Genomic DNA, 26,480 nt, shown 5'->3' on the forward strand with positions numbered 1-26,480 from the left:
TCACTTTAAATTTTCAGAGCTGGCTGGTTGTGGAGCGCATGCGCACTTCATAACCAGCCAGGACGCCGAAGAGGAAGGAGCTCCAGGATCAGGTGAGTATATGGGGTAGGGGAGGGTGACTGGGGGACGGGGGTGACGGGGGGGTGGGGGGCGACTTGGGGGGTGGGGGGACATCACTTTTTATCCCCTGTCACCAATCATTCATGGTGACAGGGGATAAAAAGTGCCGGGATGCACGTGGCACAAGCGATCAGCGGTATATAGTATATACCGCTGATCGCTTGTACCGGGACCCCCCAGGGGGGTCCCCGATGACTGCCCCATGCTCTCCGCTACCTCCGGTGGCGGAGAGCATGGGGCATTCATTCATTTAAACTTTTCCATCCCTGCGAACAAACATCGTTTGTTCGCAGGGATGGTGGCGGCCATCTTGGAAATGATGGCCGCCGGGGGAGGGGGGTTAGTTATCGGGGCACTAGGGGGGTCTGATCTGGGGTCTGATATACACTTATTTCATCTCCCTCCGCCGTGGATTCACGGCGGGGGGAGATGAAAGGCGGCGGCACCGGTAATCCCCTTTACCGACGGCCGCCGCTATAACGTTAATAGCGGCGATCGTCGGTAAGGGGGGGGGGGGAGACGGACCCCACACACTGCCCCAACCCCTCAGCTACCTCCGGTAGTTGGGGGGATGGGGTGGGGGCCGTCCCGGCCCCGCAGCCTTATTCTCTGCCATCGCCGTAAAAAGCTGATGGCAGCAGAATAAGGACCCTTAGTGACCGCCGTAAAAAGCCGTATCGGCGGTCACTAAGGGGTTAACATTACTGCTTGGATTTATAAATGCTTAGGTTATAGGATTGTTTACAATAAAACATTAAAGGACAACTCCGGCGCTGATAAAAAAAAAAAAAACTGAACTGAAGCTCCAGTTAGTGTCATTTTTTCTTTACTTCCTGGTTTGTGGTTTCCCATGGTGCACTTTGTCTCCTGTGATGTCTAACTGACTCTGTAGAACTGTTAAAAGGCTTACAGCTTGCTTAGCCAATCAGAGCTGAGCAACTTGAGTCATCTGACAAAGGTAAACTGGCCTAACAGGACCAGTTTCCCTCTTGATGATGTCATTGTCACAAAATGGTTTCCACAGGGCAGCCTGGGGTCAACAGTCATTAGGTAAGAATGAGTTTACTTTACTTTCTGGTGGGGGGTTGAGAGGGAAAAAGATAGGGAAGGGGAGGGGGGCAGATAGGTGACTGAAGCATATTACACAGTTATATAACTTTGTAATGCGTTTCAATTACTGGGAAAAAGCTTTTCACCGGAGTTGTTCTTTAATGTTTAACGTGATGAAGCCTGGCATTTGTCCTTGATCATGATGTTGTTTAACTTATCACCCCCCTGCTTTATTTCTATACCTGCTTAAGCACTTCATTTATACATGGACATCAAGAATGAGCCCCACAGGTCATCCAGGTTTTCTGCAGCTATTTTATAGAAGATCTAACTTGCCTTGCTTAGAGTGTGTTCACACATTCAGGGTTTTCATTGCAATTAACAAATAAAGCCAGGAACAGATCATAAATAAAGACAATGTATAATATAAGACTTCTGTTTTAAAATCCATTCCTGACTATATATTCAATATAATTGCAAAAAAAATCAGAATGCGTGAACACATTCTAATATTTGTCCTTTTACACCCTTACCCATGCTGTTCCTTATAGTTACAATTACCACATTGTTATTGGCTCCTGGGCTCTACAGTGTTATCTGAAGCTACCATAATCTCCCTGGTCTCTAGCTTTTCACACAACTTAAGCTCTAACAACAGTCCAGCCCATGCTGAACTTATTTCTAAATCACTGTCATTAAAAATAATGTTTTGTAATAGAATAACTAATTTGGTAAGGTGAAATCCACTTTTCTGAGTGTCAGTTGCTAAGTGCATTCTGTCTCTAGTGACAAGGATGCCAAGAAGGAATACAGGAAGGAAAGAGAAGAGAGAATTAGAAATGGTGTTCTGTAGATTGTATGATGGCGATGACAGGGGGGATAAGGAGGTAAAGAAAATGCTAGAAGTGCTGGCATGTTTAGGTTCTGAAACACTGAACCAGAGAATACAGAAATCAGTAGTATAAAGCATTGCATGTGGTCACCAGGGGGGACATTTATTAAGACTGGTGTACATGTACCCCAGTCTTAGATAAAGCCCCACCCCAATTCACCCCACAGGATTCACTAAGGGTACTATTACACCAAGCAATTTTTCGACGACTAACGATAAACGATCTTAAACGACCGCTAAGGCAAACGACCCTAAATCGTTCGCCCAATTACATGGAACGATGATCGTTATTTATGATCGTTCTTGCGGTCGTTTAGTCGTCGGTATTGCGTACATTTCAGATGCGAAATTCTTATTCCACCGAACAATGTGCGAACGATCAAACGATAAAAATAGGTCCGGATCCTATTAAACGATCAACGATTTCTCGTTGGTCGTTTAATCGTTGCCTGCTATTACATGAAACGATTATCTTTCAAATCTGAACGATTTAACAATTTTTCGAACGATAATCGCTCCGTGTAATACCAGCCTAAGAGGCGCACGCCTCTTAGTCAGTCTGGCAGGACCTGCACTCCTTTCTGCCTTGTCGCTCCTCCCACGCCCACCCATCAGGCTAGCGGGGCTTGCGGCAGGTGTATACCACAGAGAAGACCACAATCTGCGCATTCTCCATGGCGTAGGCCAGGGGCACATCTTTAGTAAATGTGCCTCAAAATGTTTAATATTTTCAGGCAAGAAAGGGTTTGGTTACAAAACTGGAAGTTCTCATGGTAAAAATACTGTTTGATTTAGAAGGCAACAAAGTTATAAAACTGTCTTACTTTTCTAGGGCTTCATCATATTCATTCACAGCCTTTTTAACGGCTTCATCATCACGGTTTAATCTTGCTTCTTGTACCTTAATAATGCAAAGTGAGTAAAGGGAAACAGAATCTTTAAACAGAGGAAACCAATATTTCTGTGTTAATGCACCAACTTCGATAATTCACCACAATGAAAAAAAGTATTTCATCCAAGCGGTCCCTGTTCTGCTGGCCCTTACAAGATACAAGTAGTCCTGAATCTATGGCTGCACCAAGACAACATCTTCATTTTAAGCAGTGGAACCACATACGAGTCATCCTGACTCATCTAGTTTGCCTCAGGTTGTTTTTCCTTTTTTTCTCCTAAAACCTGCATAATACACTAAGGCTTCTCTCTTGTACATATGTATTAGAATTACTGCTGTGCTGAACCCAGATTTTGGTTTTGGATGTTATATTTCCTTCAGATTTTGGGGGGATTAGATAAGTAGTAGCAACATACTACCTCTCCTCATCCTTATGCTTTTCCTGGTGTTGTGCTCATTGCCTGACAAGGCAAGACAAGCAGCACAAGAATTGTATTTACAGGGAGTCTGTAGGTTTTATCTCAGAAGGCACAGGCATTCCTCCTCAGTCAGCCTGGAAAAGGTCATTGTCTGTACACTTATGCATGCAGATCGTAGACTAGTAAGCTCCGTGAGTAATAATGGAAAAGGTGAATAAGTGCTTTACTACACAGACCGCTAGTATAGAGATAAAACTTACATCAGCGTTGTTTTACCTATTCAGCCATAACTGCAGCACATGGGGTTATAACATAGAACAGATTACTGTATCTCTTTGTTTACTACCTGAAAACACTGAATGACACTTTGTACCTGTTTTGTTCGTTTTCTCAGTTGTTCTGTAAGCTTCCCAGCTAGTTCATCCAGCTTTAAGAAAGCCTAAAAAAGATTGAGGATACATAAAAGCTATGTGTATACAGTATATAGGTATATACTATAATAAACTGAGAAGCATACTACAAAGATATGCAGCATACCGTACCTCATCTGGAGATGTTTGACATGTTAGTAGGGCATCCAGGAAATCATACAAATACTGAAAAAAAGAGAAAATATTAGAATAAAAAATTATTCCCAAAACCTGTCTAATATTTAGATGGTGTAAACTTTTGAAGGCAGTCTGAAGATGCAACAAATTTATTACAGTAGCTAATGCTTTATGATACTTCCCTGAAAAAAATGACTGTAGAATAAAACCTAAATGGTAGCTTAAAACGTTTAACTTTGTAACTTTTATTATAAGAGATATAAAACAGCTTCCAAAGTGTAAACCTTTTCAAGGTAAATGAACACAATGGAATATACTGATGGACATACCTAGATGCCCTAATGTAACTCTCTCTTCCTAAGGGCCCTATTCCACAGGAGCGATAATTGGCCAAATCGGCCCCATTTGGCCTGATTCGGCCAATTTTCGCTCCGTGGAATAGAGAGAACGATCAGCGATGATCGTGTCATGGGCTGATCGTTCATTTAGGTGCAGACCTAAAATCGTCGTTCGCCACCAGCGCATCGCTACGGTTGAATAGCGGTGCGCAGTGGCGACCGACGATTTCATTCAGCAGAACCATACATTACCTGTCAGGGCTGCAGGTCTTTTTCTCCCGATCCCGTGAGGCAGCATCGGCTACGGAGCGGGGCTGTCTGAACTTAAAGACCGCACAGCCAATCACTGGCCAGAAACGCCGCGGTCAGTGATCGGCTGAGCGGTCTGTCAGTACAGACAGCTCCGCTCCGAAGCCGATGCTGCCGCACGGGACCGGGAGAAGAAGACCTGCAGCCCGGACAGGTAATGTATGAAACAAGTTTCACGATCGTCGGGGCCGTGGAATAGGCCCAGTAAACGAGCGCCGATCTAGCAGATCAGCGCTTGTTTACATCGTTGCTCGGCCCGTGGAATAGGGCCCTAAGGGTAAACTTACACAGGACAGAGGTAGCTACTACAAGGCACAGCGACTGGCACTACGGATGGACGAGTAAGTAGTAAAAGCGGTCCTGGAGGTAATTTGGATGGCAGGAAAGATTGTGAACTAGGGGTGCACCTCACTCTTAGAAACCAAGTACATATGCAAATAGTTCACAAGAGAAGATATGAGGAGGGCACTCACCGTTTTGGTTCACGTAAACTTTATTTTCTTTCCATCGGAACAGATAAAAGTCCAATATTTGTGAATGGTTACATCGGACAGCTTCCCACACCAACACCCTCTTACAAAGGACAGATCTGCAGCAGATTTCATGCTGCGAATTTGCAGTAAAATCCGTTGCGATCCCAAACTGTAATTTTCAATATGATTACATACTCGCAGCGGGATGACATGTAAATGCCAGCCCCCTTAACTCGGCGTCGTCTGACCATACTGTACTTGGTCTCCGCTCCAGCTGCATCTGAGGCTCTCAGCTCCCGTAAGCGGGACCTTTGGGGACCAGGAGCCTCAGGGGCCTATTCCACAGGAACGATAACCGGCCGAATCGGCCCCATTCTGCCTGATTCGGCCGATTTTCGCTACGTGGAATAGAGAGAACGATCAGCCGTTGATCGTGTCATCGGCTGATCGTTCATTTAGATTCTGACCTAAAATCGTTGTTTACCACCAGCGCATCGCTACGGTTGAATAGCGGTGCTCGGCGGTGACCGACGATTTCAGCAGAACCATACATTACCTGTCCGGGCCGCAGGTCTTCTTCTCCCAGTCCTGCGCGGCAGCATCGGCTTTGGAGCTGGGCTGCCCCGCTCAGAAGCTGCTGTGGCTCGCGGGATCGGGAGAAGACGGCCTGCGCCCAGACAAGTAATGTATGAAGCAAGGGCTGCAAGGACATTGGTAACTATGTCCCTGCAGCCCTTGTTTCACGATCATCAGGGCCGTGGAATAGGCCCAGTAAACGAGCGCCGATCTAGCAGACTCGTCCGACTGAATAGGACCCTCAGATGCAGCTGGAGCATTGAACAGGTAAAGTATGCTCTGGGTGATGACGGACTAAGGGGGTGGTGGCATTTACATACTCGCAGCGGGATGACAATCCCGCTGCGAGTATGTAATCTGATTGAAAATGACTGTTTACGATCTGCAGCGTGAAATCCACTGTGGATCCATTGTGTGTGTGAACCTACCCCTCAGATTATAAGCTGATATGGGCGTCCCCAGACCAAGGTCACTATCCCTGTCTACTATAGGATGTCTACTATAGTAATTATTAGGCAACTAACCATGTCTGTCCCTAGCCTACATGTCCTAGACAGTGTGGGTAAGACTTGGGCACGTAATCAGATGTCAATGACAGGTGATCTTACATGCTTCGTTTTTGGGCCAAATGTATATACTGGACCAGTCTTCTTTCAGCTTGCTGGTGTGAAATAATGCGTTAGACCGTTTTGCACAGATGAGACAAATGTAAATCGCAGTTGCATTTCTGTTTTAGTTCATATTACTTTCCACAACTATTTCATTTGGTTCATCAGGGAATATGGCCAATGTCCCCACTAGGATATCACAGATGATCTTGGTACCAGTAAAGATCTGGAGGTAACACCTAAACTGATAAGAAGTTTTGGTAAATAATTTAATCAAGGAGTGTCCCGTGTCTCCTCCAGTGTGGTTAAAAATTATCCTATTCGCTAGAGTTCCACAATGAGGTAACAGTTGGTCAGGACCAGGTAGATAGATGGCAGATGGAGCATGTGTGTCGTCATTAACCCACTGCTCTAAACCATACTAAGGCTGTGAGAGAACCAAGTGAGTTTGGCTTGCTAGACGTGTTAGACACATGCCTAACATTACACCACCTATTGATTGGTAGGCCCAATTTGGGCCAATATTTTATTTTATATGTGTCTTATCTTGCAAAATGAAAACACAATATACAAAGTACAGCTGGAAGACAGAGAGTTTTTTATCCTCACACATTACTTACAGGAGTTAGGAATTTGAAAGTCAGGTGAGCATTTTCAGCCAGTACATCTGCTGCAAGATCGAAATACTAAAGAGATAGATAGCAGAAATACATTAATAAGTGACTCAATCTCAAGGTTTGCTGATCTGATTAATTCATCTGGACAAAAAGCAATGCCTTTCTCCATAAACAAGACTGCATCACAAAATGAGACAGCAGCATGCAGCCAGCAGAACTTGGCATGCTGCTAATCTTACAAATTGTGGTGAAATGACATTCCATTCTAGAACTGGATTTAGAGCCCCAAGAAGCTGCAAATGTATGGTTATGACCCTATTTGGTCAAGATCAGGACATTATTGAACAAGGTAATATTCAAACCATATGCCGTTCTATCTACCTGATCAGAGAGCTTGTAAAGAGACTCTGTGAGAGAGTTAAAACGTTGCTGTTTGCATCCAGTTTCACCATAACTAGAGGAGTGCTGAGGCCATCTCTGTATATATCCCCAAATCTAAAGACAATATGCAATCCTTGGACAATCCCTTTAACAAACAGCAGCTGATAAGTACTAGAAGGCTGGAGATTTTTCATAGAAGTAAAATACAAATCTTTGGCACTTTCTGGCATCAGTTGATTTGAAAGAAAAGCATTTCTGCTGAACTACTCCTTTAAGGCTGCATCCAACTACTTCAGCCACCGGTAATCAAATGCTGAGCGTTCAGCTTTGGACGAACCCTAGCATGCTCGAGATTCACTTATCTGTAATAATTATATATCCCTTTGATGGATTTATTAATTCATGTTGTCTGTCTTGTTTGGTATCTAATATTTGGTTATTATTCAATAAAGTTTTTCTATTTATTCATGTACATGTACAATCATGTTTTGGTGGTGCTGTTTTTATATAAGACTCTGTTGATGATTACACCTGTACATTGACTATAACATTTTTAACTGTACCAGTCTCCCCTCCCCCCCCCTTTTTTTTTTTGCTTGAGATTAGTCATCTTTACTGCCCTTTTGCATTATGCAAAATTATGCAAAATTATAGCATTTATTCTTACTAATAAAAAAAAATACTCTGAGAAATTAACTTAAAGCTGGTGGTCTGTAAATATTCAATAATATAGAACAGCAGATCTGAGAGGAATTTCATACCTCATACTTGCAGTATAAAAGCAAAAGATTTCCAAATGTTTCTGGAGGAAAAGGATTTTGTTGCATCAAGAATTGCATTTTCTCAAAGCCTTCTGTGGGCTTGGTTTCCATATTCATCAATGCTTGATTGTGGAGAGTAACTGGATCAAGTTCCTGCAAAAATCATATCATTTAAAACGTATCACTAAATTATAACTTTTATTAGATCTGCATCTATCCAAAATAAACAATATCCTCAACACTTATTCACAGGAAAGCACATTTACAAAAAAATATCCAATGTGTCCTCCCCTGAGAGATCACAGGACACCAATGACTGGGATAAGCTCACAGGTTACAGTGGTTGACCTGGGCTATTGGTTGTTTTTGCTTGTTTGTGGTCTCCATAACCTATTTGTGATATTGTTCTTTTGGAAATAAATATGAATATATTAGCCTGACATTCACAACTCTTTGTTTCTACATTACCGGTTAAACTATTGTTTGATATGTACCCAGGTCCATCTTGACATGCTATGCTGTGACTTGTAATGGGTTTGGCTCTGTTAGGATCCTGAGTCTACTCTTAGCTAAGTTATAAATTTCATTGTAACTAGGCATAACAACATAGACAATATAACCTGTATACAACATCAAGACCATAACCTTACCTCTTCAGATCGTGGAGGCATATCTGTCAGAGCTTCTTGAGCAGCTTCATCTAAAAGGACAAATAAAATGGTACATGCTGAGATACCATTTACAGCGTTTTTCTACTTCATATATTATATCATGTTACTAAGATAATATAGAATAAGCCTGCTAGCACTTAATCAATAACCAAATAAGCAAAATCCGTAAAGCATTACCACAATGCTACAAAACACTATGGGGGAGATTTATCAAACATGGTGTAAAGTGAAACTGGCTCAGTTGCCCCTAGCAACCAATCAGAGTCCACTTTTCTTTCCTCACAGATTCTTTGAAAAATGAAAGGTGGAATCGGATTGGTTGCTAGGGGCAACTGAGCCAGTTTCACTTCACCATGTTTGATAAATCTCCCCCTTCATCTGTATAGTACTCAATACTGTGTAATACTCTAATAGTATCAGATACGAATCTGATATAGAGGTTGTGCCTTGAAACGCGTAATTCTTGCAATAAAGTTTTGATTTTACATCCACCACTACCTACTCCCATAATTTAAGGAGTAAAAATCCATCGGATGCCGTCAGCGCCACCAAAGTCCCGGACCTTTTGCTCGGTTGTACCTCCAGCCTGCAGAACCTTCTTTCAATTGTAGCTAAGTCTCTGTATATACTCTAGTTATTTGGATAAGATGTGAGTACATTATGTACACCATACTATTGTACACCAGTAGTCCATAAGTTACTGTAGACATTAATGGAAACTATGACTCAGGCACTATGTATTTCACACAGTATCTTAGATGTCTAAAGAAATATGAGTTACAAAAATGAAAGACAGACATTGACTTACTATTTTTTAACTGATACTCAATGGCTGCCTTCAGGTTGAACGCTTCAATCAATGCAGTTTCATGCAGTACCAAAGTGTTACCCACGCTGCGGACATCAATTCCTTCAGTTGTCATGCCAACACCAAGCTCTAGAGATTAGTATAGAAAAATAAACTATGAAAAATTGTAACATCTCGCTCTATTGTATAGGACTCTTTAGACTTATGACATACAGAGAGGATTTACAAACCACTAAGACAGGGATGAGGACCTTCGGCCCTCCAACTGTTGCAAAACTATAATTCCCATCAAGCTTTGACTTTGGCTGTCCAAGCACAATTGAAATTGTAGTTTTGCAACAGCTGGAGGGCCAAAGGACCATCCCTACACTAAGTCATTGTTTAAGATTATTGCTTTTTGCCTTAAAATAACCTTTATTCTTATTTACCAGAATAACAGATGAAGGTTAGCATTAAACCCCAATGCAACCTACCTGGATGCTCTCGGATTCCATGTTCTATAATATCTGATATGTACTTTAGAGCAGGTACATATTGCTTCATGCTGTAGTAACATAAGGCAATGCTGTAGGATAAGTCTTCAAAAAAAAAAAAAAAGTTAAATGTTTGATGATATTGTTGACAATATAGAGCAAATACATGTGCAAGATTTGTTATCTACTTTTGCTACTACAATGTGCCTGGGTGCACAAAGCATTCGTAATGTAATTTTACTGACATAATCATAATGTTAAAAGGGTTGTTTGGGGAGCAGAAGGATTATACAGTCAGGGTGTGTGAATGTTTTAAAATGAGGGATGAGTATGAATAATAGATACCCCTGACTGTGTAATCACCTGATATTCATACCCTTTATAAAAAGTTCACACCCATCTAACCAATAACTGTACTGTCAGAAAAATTATAAAGTCACATATCTTGAAATCACAGTCATCACCTAACTACAGGAAAGGCATACCACATGGTATACATACAGTAAGGGCCAGAAATATTTGGACAGTGACAATTTTCGCGAGTTGGGCTCTGCATGCCACCGCATTGGATTTGAAATGAAACCTCTACAACAGAATTCAAGTGCAGATTGTAACGTTTAATTTGAAGGGTTGAACAAAAATATCTCATAGAAATTGTAGGAATTGTACACATTTCTTTACAAACACTCCACATTTTAGGAGCTCAAAAGTAATTGGACAAATAAACATAACCCAAACAAAATATTTTTTTTTTCAATATTTTGTTGCGAATCCTTTGGAGGCAATTACTGCCTTAAGTCTGGAACCCATGTACATCACCAAACGCTGGGTTTCCTCTTCCTTAATGCTTTGCCAGGCCTTTACAGCCGCAGCCTACAGGTCTTGCTTGTTTGTGGGTCTTTCCGTCTTAAGTCTGGATTTGAGCAAGTGAAATGCATGCTCAATTGGGTTAAGATCTGGTGATTGACTTGGCCATTGCAGAATGTTCCACTTTTTTGCACTCATGAACTCCTGGGTAGCTTTGGCTGTATGCTTGGGGTCATTGTCCATCTGTACTATGAAGCGCCCTCCGATCAACTTTGAAGCATTTGGCTGAATCTGGGCTGAAAGTATATCCCAGTACACTTCAGAATTCATCCGGCTACTCTTGTCTGCTGTTATGTCATCAATAAACACAAGTGACCCAGTGCCATTGAAAGCCATGCATGCCCATGCCATCACGTTGCCTCCACCATGTTTTAAAGAGGATGTGGTGTGCCTTGGATCATGTGCCGTTCCCTTTCTTCTCCAAACTTTTTTCTTCCCATCATTCTGGTACAGGTTGATCTTTGTCTCATCTGTCCATAGAATACTTTTCCAGAACTGAGCTGGCTTCTTGAGGTGTTTTTCAGCAAATGTAACTCTAGCCTGTCTATTTTTGGAATTGATGAATGGTTTGCATCTAAATGTGAACCCTTTGTATTTACTTTCACGGAGTCTTCTCTTTACTGTTGACTTAGAGACAGATACACCTACTTCCCTGAGAGTGTTCTGGACTTCAGTTGATGTTGTGACTGGGTTCTTCTTCACCAAGAAAGTATGCGGCGATCATCCTCCACTGTTGTCTTCCGTGGACGCCCAGGCCTTTTTGAGTTCCCAAGCTCACCAGTCAATTGCTTTTTTCTCAGAATGTTCCCGACTGTTGATTTTGCTACTCCAAGCATGTCTGCTATCTCTCTGATGGATTTTTTCTTTTTTTTTCAGCCTCAGGATGTTCTGCTTCACCTCAATTGAGAGTTCCTTTGACCACATGTTGTCTGGTCACAGCAACAGCTTCCAAATGCAAAACCACACACCTGGAATCAACCCCAGACCTTTTAACTTCTTCATTGATTACAGGTTAACGAGGGAGACGCCTTCAGAGTTAATTGCAGCCCTTTGAGTTCATTGTCCAATTACTTTTGGTCCCTTGAAAAAGAGGAGGCTATGCATTACAGAGCTATGATTCCTAAACCCTTTCTCCGATTTGGATGTGGAAACTCTCATATTGCAGCTGGGAGTGTGCACTTTCAGCCCATATTATATATATATATATATAATTGTATTTCTGAAAATGTTTTTGTAAACAGCTAAAATAACAAAACTTGTGTCACTGTCCAAATATTTCTGGCCCTAACTGTACTATGTAGCTTGGAAAAATAGTAACATTTATTAAATGTTTTCAGAAATAAATTTGGCATAGATTTTTTTTTACCTTGTTTGTAGCCAATAACTTGCATGGCAGTGAGGAATTTTTTGCAGGCTTCTTCATATTGTCCTTCTTTGTAAAGCAAACACCCCAGATTAATTTCACTATCTGGGTCATCAGAAGGTATCTGTTCTACCAGACTCTAAAAGATCCCATTAAAGAAAAGAAGAGCAAAAGTTGTAAAATCACAATTATCTGCACAAGTTCCTCAAGCTTTACATATTTCGGACATTGGCTGGAAATCTTGTCCTCTGAGTAAAAGTCTAATTCATCAGGTCTAACTGTTTGGAGCCCCAACAATCCCAAGAACAGTCCTGCCTGATTTTGCTTTAGAAATGAATGGACAAACCAGTGACAAACTGTATCTTATAAAAACATATCTGCTACATACAGTAAGTATAATCAGTCAATGAGTATTTCAGGAAAAAGGTGGGAAAGATAGATCATCAGTCTCTGATCGGTTCTGCACTGCAAAATGAATGGAGCAGGAAGCAGATGGCTCCTTTTACTGTGTAGTGGCTGGACCTGGTCACTGCAGCTCAGCTGTCATTCCCTTCAACCGGAGCTGAGCTGCAGTTACAGGCTGCGTCCACACACCATGTATATTTCAGTCAGTATATGTATATTTCAGTCAGTATATTTCAGTCAGTATTGCAACCAAAACCAGGAGTGGATTAAAAACACAGAAAGGATCTGTTCACACAATGTTGAAATTGAGTGGATGGCCGCCATATAACAGTAAATAACTGCCATTATTTCAATATAACAGCCGTTGTTTTAAAATAACTAATGGCAAATATTTGCCATTAAATGACGGCCATCCACTCAATTTCAACATTGTGTGAACAGAGCCTTTCTGTGTTTTTAATCCACTCCTGGTTTTGGTTGCAATACTGACTGATATATACTGACTGAAATATACGTAGTGTGAACCCAGCCACAGGCCGCAACCGCTATACAAAAAATAGAACCAACTGCTTCCGGCCTGTTCATCAGTATGTATGAGGATCTACCTGCATTGTATCAGGGTCACAAGGTCAAGCACAACCAGAACATACTGAGTTACAGTTAAAATTTATGGAAAACTTTAAACAAGTGTAGGGATTTTAGACATCAGGCACAGACAGAGCTTACTGCTTTTTCCTGGCTTTAAACTTTAGAAATCACAGTTGGAGTTATTTTTACTACAGGTTTTCTCCTATGTATTTCTAAATAACGTAACATCATACCTTAGCTCCTAATAGGTCTTCTTCTCCATATTTAATGCAAGCTTGTAATTTCAACACCTAAAAAAAACACAGATGACAAATAAAAAGCCGTGCACACGAGTATTTTGATATGAGCAGCATTGCATTGTATGACATGCCGCTGTTCAGGGGACTCCAGGGTAAGTGGCAGGTATATGACATTCTCGTGCAGGTTACTAAGTTGCACCTAATTATATTACATGTGAAAAAAACTAATTACGCTACATGTGCTATCCTACTTTGTAAGTGTACCTATTATTTCAGGTAACTCGGGATATATTAAAGCAAACCTGTCACCATAAAAATTGTACCTAAGCTATCGGCATCACATTATACAGCAGAAAGAGCTGAGCGAATTGATTTATATCTTTATGGGAAAAGGTTGAGTATTGAGCTTGTGATTTATTGATTGAAATCTCTGATGTTGCCATGTCAAGTCCATTAAGTGACACTGGGCACTGCACTCCTTAAAGGGGTTGTCCAGCGATAAAAAATTATTCACAGAATAACACACATTACAAAGTTATACAACTTTGTAATGTATGTTATGTCTGTGAATGGCCCCCTTCCCCGTGTCCCACCACCCCCACCCGTGTACCCGGAAGTGTGGTGCGCTATACATACCTGTCACGTGCCGACCACAGTCTCCGATCCTCAGCAGTGACGTCTTCTTCGGGCGGCCAGAGGATCTTCCCGAGTGCTGGCCGCCCTCTGCAGCGTCATCCGAAGCTCAGCCGCGATTGGCTGAGCATAACTGTGCTCAGCCAATCGCAGCTGAGCAGCTGATGACGTGGCCGCGTCATCAGCCGCGATTGGCTGAGCACAGTTATGCTCAGCCAATCGCGGCTGAGCTTCGGATGACGCTGCAGAGGGCGGCCGGCACTCGGGAAGATCCTCTGGCAGCCCGAAGAAGACGTCACTGCTGACGATCGGAGACCGTGGTCGGCACGTGACAGGTATGTATAGCGCACCACACTTCCGGGTACACGGGTGGGGGGTGGTGGGACACGGGGAAGGGGGCCATTCACAGACATAACATACATTACAAAGTTATATAACTTTGTAATGTGTGTTATTCTGTGAATAATTTTTTATCGCCGGACAACCCCTTTAACACAGAACGATCAGGGATTTCAATCAACAAGTTATACTAGATAGATAGATAGATAGAGCTTTGCACTTGTTTTTGATGTATAAATAAACACTATGACTTTTTTGCACTATACAGATGTGCCGCAAAATTCTTGGACTTATCTAGTTGGAGATCTTTATCCAATCTCCGTTGCTTGGCACTCCAGCACTGGAACCAGGAGTGCGCTCTATTGTGAAGATTAGATAGATAGATAGATAGATAGATAGATAGATAGATAGATAGATAGATAGAGGTCCCTCAACATACGATATTAATTTGTTCCAGGCTGACCATTGTATGTTGAAAATATTGTATGTTGAGACCAAAATTCTATGGAAAACTGGTAATTGGTTCTGACTTCCCAAAAATGAGAAAGAATGAACATTTGAAGGAAATAGGCAGATAAATAATATGAATAAAGCAAATCCTTAAATTCAACAGTCAGAATGAGTTACTGGAGACTGTAAATTACTTTCTAAGTAAAAGATTGGACCATTTTTTAAAGTCCTGTATAGATCACACGGGGTCCCAGAAACATAAAATGAAGCCAGCCTCACCTGATGCCCAAAGGAGCACCTCAAGTTGGCCCAGGTAAAGAGCTGTACAGGACATGTAGTATCACACTAAACACTAGAGAATCACTACTAGAAAGCCAACCAGTGCATGCATTTCAGTAATTCTGGGGTTTTACCAGTAAAATGTCCAGTTTCATTGATCGATCATCTAGTTATTCACATGTGCCGCAAATCCACTCTGTCCATAGCATTGTATGTTGAGGCCATTTAAGTTGAGGGATCACTGTATAGATATCTCAATCTGCTTAGTTCTAGAGTACAATTTGCTTAGTTTTTAGTTCTAGAGTAGATAGCACTCTCTTGGTGACAGGTTCCCTTTAAATATTTTTTCCCCTACCATGTTATCCAAAATTTAGATGCTAGCCAGAAGTCCAAGCTTTGTGCCCATGTAAAATTTAGATTTTTTTTTTCTCCAGGGGCATGGAGACGTGTATGTGTACTTTGTTTATTATGTTCCCTCACACCTCTGCCTTCCTGTTATTTTTTTGTTTCACAGGATTTCTGCTTGAATCTAATGTGTGTGACAGGTAATCTGTCAGTGGGACGTCTACTACATTGCTAATCCAGATAAAGTGCCCTTACCTTGCTCTGATATGCAGGAGTATCCAAAAGAAAGGTTGCTTTCATGGCCTCTGGGTACATACACGCCTTGTATAGAGATTGAGCATAATATAGTTTGTACTCTTCAACTTCAGGGTTTATCTGCATGAGCTGTTCATAGCAATCTGCAGCATTGACAAAGTCTTGCATCTGATAATAACAGTATCCCAATAGAGACAGGCCAGCCCTAGACTATAACATAAGAACACTTTAACATCAATCTATACATACAAAAATACCAATATAATACACACTACTACACCTTGTAATGGAAAAACAAATCAGAAAAAACAACAAAAGAGAAACAAAACCTGGCATGGCCACATGTCTAGCAATGTAATAATAATAATCATTATAATAATGTACATTTTTTACATGACTCGTGTTCTGTAGCTTAAAGGAGAACTCCGGCCAACCCAAAAATACAGTTCAAGTAGAGGGGTGCGGTAACATAATAAGGAATGTGTACCTTACCAGCCCCTGTGCCCCCACATTGCTGCATCACCGATCACAGATTCCCGCTGGCCTCCTGGAGCTCCCACCCGACTAATGGAATGCTCGCTCAGCCAGTGAGTTACTAGGTGGGACACTGCCACAGTCACTGATTGGCTGTATGGGTACTTTTCCCTGAGTCGTGACGTACCAAGAGGGCAGGAGAGAATTAAATCTGTCAGCTGTCAGTGAGCTGTTGATGTGGCTTAGGGGACAGGTAAGTATACTTTATTTATTATGTTCCCGCACCCTGCATTTTATTTTCTGCTTTCGCCAGAGTACTTTTTCAAAGTCTGTTCAGTGTAGTGGATTATCTTGAGTCTTTCATCAGGACATGCCCTTATACCCTAGTATATATGGCAGTTTCTCTACAGAGAGTTTAATTTAACCACTAAACTCATAACTTTGGATTTAGGACTTAGGAGTAGAAGTAGTTGATGCAAGACAGCGGAAAGGGGCAGATTGCTCATAACCAGTGCTAGGGAGAGGTGGAGCAGTGACCGACCCATTGGATACCTGTCTGTCACAGGTTTCCTTTAATAAAGGACATGCCATTTAAAACTAAAGTGCAAATGCAAAAGCACAGTGGGAAATTAACATAGAGAATAAGTACATATATTAACTAAGTAGTTTGATATACAGTAAATGTTCAGCCAGTATTACTTTACCCTATACTGTTTCTGCAGTTCAATGCTGAGTATCTGCACAGCTTCTCCATATCTTCCTTCCTTTATCTATAAAGAAAAGTATAATTATTAATATTATAGAATATTATAGAATAATTATAACATGTCATTGTCATTACACTGAACGGCCGCTTTATTAGAGGCAGTCTGGACCTTCTCAGGCGTTCACAACTGCAGCATACCATCACATTGTAGCAATAGATCCCGGAGCTGTGGAGTCGGAGTCGTGGAGTCTGAGCTAGTTTTGGCTGGAGTCGGAGTCGGAAAAAAAATCTTAGAACAATTTAGAATTGAGTTTTGATATGAATTTTATAAGTTTTGCTCATCGATATATATTATGAGCAACATTCTAATAGGACCCTGGGCCTATTAGATAAGGGTGTTCGAGGAAAAGTATTTGGCAGTTTGTTTCTGAGCTGGAAGAGTCCATTGTGTGGGGGGAGATCTGTGCTGTTCTCTTCCTGGATGCTGGATGACTGTATATGAGCAGCAGTGTAATATGAAGATATCCTGTGTAATATAGAGGAGGAGGAGAAGACATAAGTAGTGTAGCAGTAACCTCTGTCCTCAATGTGAGCTATAGCTGCAGAAGACTGTGTGTATGCTATGGCTGCAGCAGGCTGTGTGTGTGTGTGTGTGTGTGTGCTATGGCTGCAGCAGGCTGTGTGTGTATATGCTATGGCTGCAGCAGGCTGTGTATGTGTGTGTATGTACTATGGTTGCAGAAGGCTGTGTATGTGTGTGTAATTACTATGGCTGCAGCAGGCTGTGTGTGTATGCTATGGCTGCAGCAGGCTGTGTGTGTATGCTATGGCTGCAGCAGGCTGTGTGTGTGTGCTATGGCTGCAGCAGGCTGTGTATGTGTGTGTATGTACTATGGCTGCAGCAGGCTGTGTGTGTATGCTATGGCTGCAGCAGGCTGTGTGTGTATGTGTGCTATGGCTGCAGAAGACTGTGTGTGTATGCTATGGCTGCAGCAGGCTGTGTGTGTGTGTGTGCTATGGCTGCATCAGGCTGTGTGTGTATGCTATGGCTGCAGAAGACTGTGTGTGTATGCTATGGCTGCAGCAGGCTGTGTGTGTATGTGTGCTATGGCTGCAGAAGACTGTGTGTGTATGCTATGGCTGCAGCAGGCTGTGTGTGTGTGTGTGTGTGTGCTATGGCTGCAGCAGGCTGTGTGTGTATGCTATGGCTGCAGCAGGCTGTGTGTATGTGTGCTATGGCTGCAGCAGGCTATGTGTGTATGTGTGTGTAAGTACTATGGCTGCAGCAGGCTGTGTGTGCTATGGCTGCAGCAGGCTGTGTGTATGTGTGCTATGGCTGCAGCAGGCTGTGTGTGTATGTACTATGGCTGCAGAAGGCTGTGTGTATGCTATGGCTGCAGCAGGCAATGTGTGTATGTATGCTATGGCTGCAGCAGGCTGTGTATGTACTATGGCTGCAGCAGGCTGTGTGTGTATGCTATGGCTGCAGCAGGCTGTGTGTGTGTGTGTATGTGTGTGTGGGTGTGTGTGTATGCTATGGCTGCAGTAGGCTGGGTGTGTATGCTATGGCTACAACAGGTTGTGTGTACGTGTGCTATGGCTGCAGCAGGCTGTGTGAGTGTGTGCTATGGCTGCAGCAGGTTGTGTGTGTGTGTGTGTCCTATGACGTGCCCCCACACCCACAGTGATCCCTCTATATCACTATGGCTGACCCCTCTATATCACTATGTGTGACTTCTCTATATCACTATGTGTGACCCCTCTCTATATCACTATGTGTGACCCCTCTTTATATCACTGTGTGGCCCCTCTCTATATCACTATGTGTGGCCCCTCTCTATCACTGTGTGACCCCTCTATATTACTATGTGTGACCCCTCTATATTACTATGTGTGACCCCTCTCTATATATGTATGTGTGACCCCTCTCTATATCACTATGCGTGACTCCTCTATATCACTATGTGTGACCTTTATCACTATGTGTGACTATGTGTTACAGGTATCTGGCATTGTTAGCAGTGTTTCTGTGTGTATGGTGAATATTTAGTTAGAAACTAAAAGACCACCTGCTCCTTCTAGTGTGAGTTGTTCAGGACATGGAGGGCAGCACGGTGGCTCAGTGGTTAGCACTGTAGCCTTGCAACATCTGCAAAGAGTTTGTATGTTCTCTCCGTGTTTGCGTTGGTTTCCTCCGGGTACTCCGGTTTCCTCCCACACCCAAAACATACAGATAGGTGAATTTAGATTGTGAGCTCTAAGGGGGACAGGGAGCAATAATTGGCATAACTATGTAAAGTGCTGCGGAATCTGTGTGCGGTATACAAATAAAAGCATTATTATTATGGAGGCTGGAGACTGGCTGCATCCACTGCACACACAGGAGAAGCTGCTTTATATCTTTCCTTATTCACTCAGAAGTCGCCCCAGGATCATGTAGGACATTAGGGAGAAGCTGCTGACCAGTGTGATAATAACTCCCCTGGTATATGACTGGTCATTTATGAAGGAGCAGGAGTTGAAGTCGGTCCTGATAAAATTTAGGAGTCGAAGCTGCGGCTTACCCACTCCACAGCCCTGATCCCTCTAGGTTTTCAGATCATTCTGCAGGAATATAGGCCCATGTGGACAGGATAGCCTCATAATAATATAAAATATAAAAGCTGATACAAACAGCTGCTTCTACCTTGTCCCAGTCATGCTCTATAGGATTAAGATCTGGGGACTGTGAAGACCAGAGAGGCAAGGAAAGCTCACTATTACTTTCCTGGAACTAATCCATAACTTTACAACCCTTGTGGTATGGTGCATTGTCCTGCTGACCATGTCCTTCTGTCACAGAATAAACAGCTCCCATAAAGGGATGAACTTGGTCAGCCGTGAGGTTTAGTAATACCTTACTATGAAAATGTCTATACACAGCCAAGAATATCCGTCACACCATGTAACGCCTGGACTAGTGGATCCACTGGACCGTCACCAGCGATGGCACTAACCTCCCCAGGGAGCGGAGTCTAAGGGGCCGCTGGTTTTCACCAGAGCCCGCCGCAAGGCGGGATGGACTTGCTGCGGCAGGCGACCCCCAGGTCGCTACCCCTGGCTTGGTTGCTGGTGACGGCAGGCGAGGCGTGGCAGGAGCAGTAGGCAGGAGATGGTGCTGGCAGAGGCCAGTGGACGTAACCGCAGGTGACAGGCTATACACAGGAGCAATGGTGATGCAGGGGAACAGGAACCAGGAACAAGGACTAGGGACAAGGTGGCGGATAGGAATCAGGAACAGGGACTAGGAACCAGGTAACGGACGGGAATCAGGAACAACAGGGAGCTGGGCCAAACGCTATGGGAAGCATGTAGAGGCTCCAACCCAGGGGACAGGGCATGCTGGGATTTATAGGGGAGTGATTGGGTGCAACTACCAATTAGGAGCGCACTGCCCCTTTAAATCTGAGACAGCCGGCGCGCGCGCGCCCGAGGAGGCGGGGACGCGCGCGCCGGCCGGCACAGACGGAAGGAGGAGCGGGACGAGGTGAGGCGCCCCCCGGGGCCGAACAGACCGCAGCGCCGGGTCCCTGCACCAGGACCCCGGCAGCTGCACGGGACAGGAGGCGGTCGCGGCAGCAACCCGGGACGCGGGAAGCCGCCGCGGCCGTGACAGTACCCCCCCCTTTGGCCTCCCCCTCTTTCTTGCCTGCAAATGGCACAGGAAACCACAAAGTCTTTAACATCTTGGGATAGACTGGGCCACCAGTAGTGGCGAGAGATCCGTTGGCCGGTCTTACGGACTCCAGGGTGCCCGGCCTCCAACGAGGAATGTCCCCACTTCAAAATACCTCTTCGAAGCGCAGGGTGAACATGAGTCTTTCCGGGGGGTACTCTCTGAAGAGTGGAGGTGGCGACTGGTACTAGGCGATCAGGCGGTAAAACGTGGCAAGGGAATGTGGGTCTGTGGACGAGGTCCTTCAGTAAGTTCTCCCGGTGGTTAGAGGACATGACCTCAGTCTTGGGTACGGAGAGAGGGTACACCTCGGCAGAGAAGGCATCCGCCGAGTCTTGGTCTTCTGCCGGTAGGCCGGATAGAGGCTTGGCAGGGACAGGAAACGACATAGTACACTTGGTCTGAGGTGACTTGAGACACTGGTTGAAACAGTCCTGACCCCAACTGAGAATCTCCCCGGTTCTCCAGTCCAGCTGAGGGGCATGTTCTTGCAGCCACAGGAGTCCCAGGAGGACCGCGGGGGAAGAATGGGGCAGGACGTAGAAGGATATCTCTTCTTGATGTAAAGGACCCACCTGGAGGACTAAAGGTGCGGTCTGGTAGTACACACGGTCGGTAAGAATTTCGCCCGTGACCGAGGAGATAGTCAGGGGCCTGGCTAGTCGGGTCACGGGTAGCCGCCATCTTTGGACCAATGTTGCCGCAATAAAACTGCCTGCTGAGCCAGAATCGAGGAAGGCAGTAGTCTGATGATTTTGTCCTGAGGGAGCCCGGATGGAAACTGGCATAGACAGACTTGGAAAGGTGGCATTCACACCTAGGGACACCTGTCCCACCGGACCTAGGTGCGAGCATTTTCCGGATGTTTGGGGACGTAGGGGACATCCCAGCCGGAAGTGATCGGAACCACCGCAATAGAGACAGAGATTCCGCTCCAGGCGCCGGATTCTTTCATCAGGCGTCAGGTGAGCCCGTTCCACCTGCATAGGAATCTCAGGAGAGGGCTGGGACATCGAAAGGTCAGGATTCTGGAAAACCGGCGCCAGCTGGGGATGGCGACGGGAACGGGTTAGTAAATGTTCATGCCGAACCTCCTCCTCCCTCTCCGAAAAACGAGTATCAACTCGGGTGGCCAGTAGAATGAGTTCGTTCAGGGAGGTAGGCAGGTCTCGGGCAGCGAGCACGTCTCTCACTCGACTAGACAGGCCCTTCTTGAAGGTGGCCAATAGGGCGGCCTCGTTCCAGTCCAATTCAGCTGCCAGGGTGCGGAACTGGATGGCGTAGTCACCAACAGAGGAGCTGCCTTGAGAGAGGTTGAGGAGAGCAGTCTCGGCTGAAGAAGCACGGGCAGGTTCCTCAAAGACGGAGCGAAACTCGAATAGGAAGGCCCGGAGATTGGCAGCAACAGGATCATCACGGTCCCACAGTGGCGTGGCCCAGGCCAGGGCTCTACCTTCTAATAGGCTGATGATGAAAGCCACTTTAGAGCGCTCGGTGGAAAACTGACTACTCAAAAGTTCAATGTGCATGGTGCACTGAGTCAAGAATCCTCTGCACAACTTAGAGTCCCCAGAGTACTTGCTTGGGAGAGCCAGTCGGAGTGAAGAAGAAGCGTCAGGAGGTGGTGTGCGCTGGGCAGTAGTCTGCTGCTGTAAGGCGGTAGTGAGTTGCTGGATCTGCTGCGACTGTTTCTGGATTTGTTGCGCCTGCTGAGTGACCACTCTGGCGACGTCACGGAGATCAGGCACCTCGCCGGGATCCATGGTTGGAGCCTACTGTAACGCCTGGACTAGTGGATCCACTGGACCGTCACCAGCGATGGCACTAACCTCCCCAGGGAGCGGAGTCTAAGGGGCCGCTGGTTTTCACCAGAGCCCGCCGCAAGGCGGGATGGACTTGCTGCGGCAGGCGACCCCCAGGTCGCTACCCCTGGCTTGGTTGCTGGTGACGGCAGGCGAGGCGTGGCAGGAGCAGTAGGCAGGAGATGGTGCTGGCAGAGGCCAGTGGACGTAACCGCAGGTGACAGGCTATACACAGGAGCAATGGTGATGCAGGGGAACAGGAACCAGGAACAAGGACTAGGGACAAGGTGGCGGATAGGAATCAGGAACAGGGACTAGGAACCAGGTAACGGACGGGAATCAGGAACAACAGGGAGCTGGGCCAAACGCTATGGGAAGCATGTAGAGGCTCCAACCCAGGGGACAGGGCATGCTGGGATTTATAGGGGAGTGATTGGGTGCAACTACCAATTAGGAGCGCACTGCCCCTTTAAATCTGAGACAGCCGGCGCGCGCGCGCCCGAGGAGGCGGGGACGCGCGCGCCGGCCGGCACAGACGGAAGGAGGAGCGGGACGAGGTGAGGCGCCCCCCGGGGCCGAACAGACCGCAGCGCCGGGTCCCTGCACCAGGACCCCGGCAGCTGCACGGGACCGGAGGCGGTCGCGGCGGCAACCCGGGCCGCGGGAAGCCGCCGCGGCCGTGACAGTACCCCCCCCCCTTTGGCCTCCCCCTCTTTCTTGCCTGCAAATGGCACAGGAAGCCACAAAGTCTTTAACATCTTGGGATAGACTGGGCCACCAGTAGTGGCGAGAGATCCGTTGGCCGGTCTTACGGACTCCAGGGTGCCCGGCCTCCAACGAGGAATGTCCCCACTTCAAAATACCTCTTCGAAGCGCAGGGTGAACATGAGTCTTTCCGGGGGGTACTCTCTGAAGAGTGGAGGTGGCGACTGGTACTAGGCGATCAGGCGGTAAAACGTGGCAAGGGAATGTGGGTCTGTGGACGAGGTCCTTCAGTAAGTTCTCCCGGTGGTTAGAGGACATGACCTCAGTCTTGGGTACGGAGAGAGGGTACACCTCGGCAGAGAAGGCATCCGCCGAGTCTTGGTCTTCTGCCGGTAGGCCGGATAGAGGCTTGGCAGGGACAGGAAACGACATAGTACACTTGGTCTGAGGTGACTTGAGACACTGGTTGAAACAGTCCTGACCCCAACTGAGAATCTCCCCGGTTCTCCAGTCCAGCTGAGGGGCATGTTCTTGCAGCCACAGGAGTCCCAGGAGGACCGCGGGGGAAGAATGGGGCAGGACGTAGAAGGATATCTCTTCTTGATGTAAAGGACCCACCTGGAGGACTAAAGGTGCGGTCTGGTAGTACACACGGTCGGTAAGAATTTCGCCCGTGACCGAGGAGATAGTCAGGGGCCTGGCTAGTCGGGTCACGGGTAGCCGCCATCTTTGGACCAATGTTGCCGCAATAAAACTGCCTGCTGAGCCAGAATCGAGGAAGGCAGTAGTCTGATGATTTTGTCCTGAGGGAGCCCGGATGGAAACTGGCATAGACAGACTTGGAAAGGTGGCATTCACACCTAGGGACACCTGTCCCACCGGACCTAGGTGCGAGCATTTTCCGGATGTTTGGGGACGTAGGGGACATCCCAGCCGGAAGTGATCGGAACCACCGCAATAGAGACAGAGATTCCGCTCCAGGCGCCGGATTCTTTCATCAGGCGTCAGGTGAGCCCGTTCCACCTGCATAGGAATCTCAGGAGAGGGCTGGGACATCGAAAGGTCAGGATTCTGGAAAACCGGCGCCAGCTGGGGATGGCGACGGGAACGGGTTAGTAAATGTTCATGCCGAACCTCCTCCTCCCTCTCCGAAAAACGAGTATCAACTCGGGTGGCCAGTAGAATGAGTTCGTTCAGGGAGGTAGGCAGGTCTCGGGCAGCGAGCACGTCTCTCACTCGACTAGACAGGCCCTTCTTGAAGGTGGCCAATAGGGCGGCCTCGTTCCAGTCCAATTCAGCTGCCAGGGTGCGGAACTGGATGGCGTAGTCACCAACAGAGGAGCTGCCTTGAGAGAGGTTGAGGAGAGCAGTCTCGGCTGAAGAAGCACGGGCAGGTTCCTCAAAGACGGAGCGAAACTCGAATAGGAAGGCCCGGAGATTGGCAGCAACAGGATCATCACGGTCCCACAGTGGCGTGGCCCAGGCCAGGGCTCTACCTTCTAATAGGCTGATGATGAAAGCCACTTTAGAGCGCTCGGTGGAAAACTGACTACTCAAAAGTTCAATGTGCATGGTGCACTGAGTCAAGAATCCTCTGCACAACTTAGAGTCCCCAGAGTACTTGCTTGGGAGAGCCAGTCGGAGTGAAGAAGAAGCGTCAGGAGGTGGTGTGCGCTGGGCAGTAGTCTGCTGCTGTAAGGCGGTAGTGAGTTGCTGGATCTGCTGCGACTGTTTCTGGATTTGTTGCGCCTGCTGAGTGACCACTCTGGCGACGTCACGGAGATCAGGCACCTCGCCGGGATCCATGCTTGGAGCCTACTGTAACGCCTGGACTAGTGGATCCACTGGACCGTCACCAGCGATGGCACTAACCTCCCCAGGGAGCGGAGTCTAAGGGGCCGCTGGTTTTCACCAGAGCCCGCCGCAAGGCGGGATGGACTTGCTGCGGCAGGCGACCCCCAGGTCGCTACCCCTGGCTTGGTTGCTGGTGACGGCAGGCGAGGCGTGGCAGGAGCAGTAGGCAGGAGATGGTGCTGGCAGAGGCCAGTGGACGTAACCGCAGGTGACAGGCTATACACAGGAGCAATGGTGATGCAGGGGAACAGGAACCAGGAACAAGGACTAGGGACAAGGTGGCGGATAGGAATCAGGAACAGGGACTAGGAACCAGGTAACGGACGGGAATCAGGAACAACAGGGAGCTGGGCCAAACGCTATGGGAAGCATGTAGAGGCTCCAACCCAGGGGACAGGGCATGCTGGGATTTATAGGGGAGTGATTGGGTGCAACTACCAATTAGGAGCGCACTGCCCCTTTAAATCTGAGACAGCCGGCGCGCGCGCGCCCTAGGAGGCGGGGACGCGCGCGCCGGCCGGCACAGACGGAAGGAGGAGCGGGACGAGGTGAGGCGCCCCCCGGGGCCGAACAGACCGCAGCGCCGGGTCCCTGCACCAGGACCCCGGCAGCTGCACGGGACAGGAGGCGGTCGCGGCGGCAACCCGGGACGCGGGAAGCCGCCGCGGCCGTGACACACCACTACACAACCGGAACCAGTCTGAACACTGGACATCTGACAGGAAGCTGCTGCTTCTCTTTTGCCTGCCATGTTAGCTGGATCACAAGCCCTGATTTGGCAGCATTTTTTTTTTTTTACCATGCACCTCATAAATTCTTGATATCCCCCTTTCACCCCTATGTTGGCAGGTGGTTCTTATTTTGTTGGATATTCTCTTCGATCCCACCAATCTCGGTATGTTCTCAACACTGTTGAAGAAGAAAACCCCACTAGGTTATCAAATTTGCATATCTGGAGCCCAGATAGTCTAGCCAGATGATGAGGCCTCATCTGAAATCACTCAGATCAATGGACTTTCCCCGTTCTAAAGTGGATTTACATTGAAACAGCTATCGGCTGTATCCATGTTTTGCAGGACTTCCTAGGGCTACATCCAGCTTCTTGTGTCTTGCTGTGTGCGGCAGCCTCTTCAAAGCGAGCGGTGGTTACTGTCCTGCTCACTTTGCTACTAGTTCTTGTGCAGTGAGCAGGGACAGAAGTCACCACTTTCTATAGAGACGCTGCCGCACACAGCAATGCATCGGGGAGCCTCTCCCCACTGGTACTGTATATAAAAATATACACACACCCTGCTCCGTATAGCTCCGTATTGCCCCTTACTACTGCCAGTCAACAGAAGTACAGTACATGTAAATACAAAAATTTACAAAGTAATATAACTTTATTAAAGTGTACCTGTCAATTCAAAACTCTTTTGACATTTCAGAGAGATGATCAGGAGACCAAGCAGGGACAGGACCGCCTCATAGATTTACATTATGAGTCCGACTGATGATGTGACACAGAGCCAGGAGAGGAATGTGC

The 26,480-nt window shown here is 46.2% G+C and overlaps 1 protein-coding gene across 1 annotated transcript in view; it reads right to left on the reverse strand.

Moving 5' to 3' along the window:
* LOC138783541 (intraflagellar transport protein 70A) overlaps positions 1-26,480 on the reverse strand; it is a 50,169-nt gene that overhangs the window by 19,733 nt on the left and 3,956 nt on the right. The window contains exons 2-13 of the mRNA XM_069958347.1: positions 16,878-16,943; positions 15,700-15,909; positions 13,393-13,449; positions 12,170-12,305; positions 9,937-10,041; positions 9,464-9,592; positions 8,635-8,684; positions 7,985-8,137; positions 6,846-6,911; positions 3,916-3,969; positions 3,747-3,812; positions 2,887-2,963 (exon numbers count right to left, since the gene is read on the reverse strand). Coding sequence (XP_069814448.1) covers positions 2,887-2,963; positions 3,747-3,812; positions 3,916-3,969; positions 6,846-6,911; positions 7,985-8,137; positions 8,635-8,684; positions 9,464-9,592; positions 9,937-10,041; positions 12,170-12,305; positions 13,393-13,449; positions 15,700-15,909; positions 16,878-16,943 — 1,169 coding nt within the window. The remainder of the gene's footprint in view (positions 1-2,886; positions 2,964-3,746; positions 3,813-3,915; positions 3,970-6,845; positions 6,912-7,984; positions 8,138-8,634; positions 8,685-9,463; positions 9,593-9,936; positions 10,042-12,169; positions 12,306-13,392; positions 13,450-15,699; positions 15,910-16,877; positions 16,944-26,480) is intronic.

This window comes from Dendropsophus ebraccatus, chromosome 2 (assembly GCF_027789765.1).
Source record: "Dendropsophus ebraccatus isolate aDenEbr1 chromosome 2, aDenEbr1.pat, whole genome shotgun sequence".
In the NCBI taxonomy this organism is placed as follows: domain Eukaryota; kingdom Metazoa; phylum Chordata; class Amphibia; order Anura; family Hylidae; genus Dendropsophus; species Dendropsophus ebraccatus.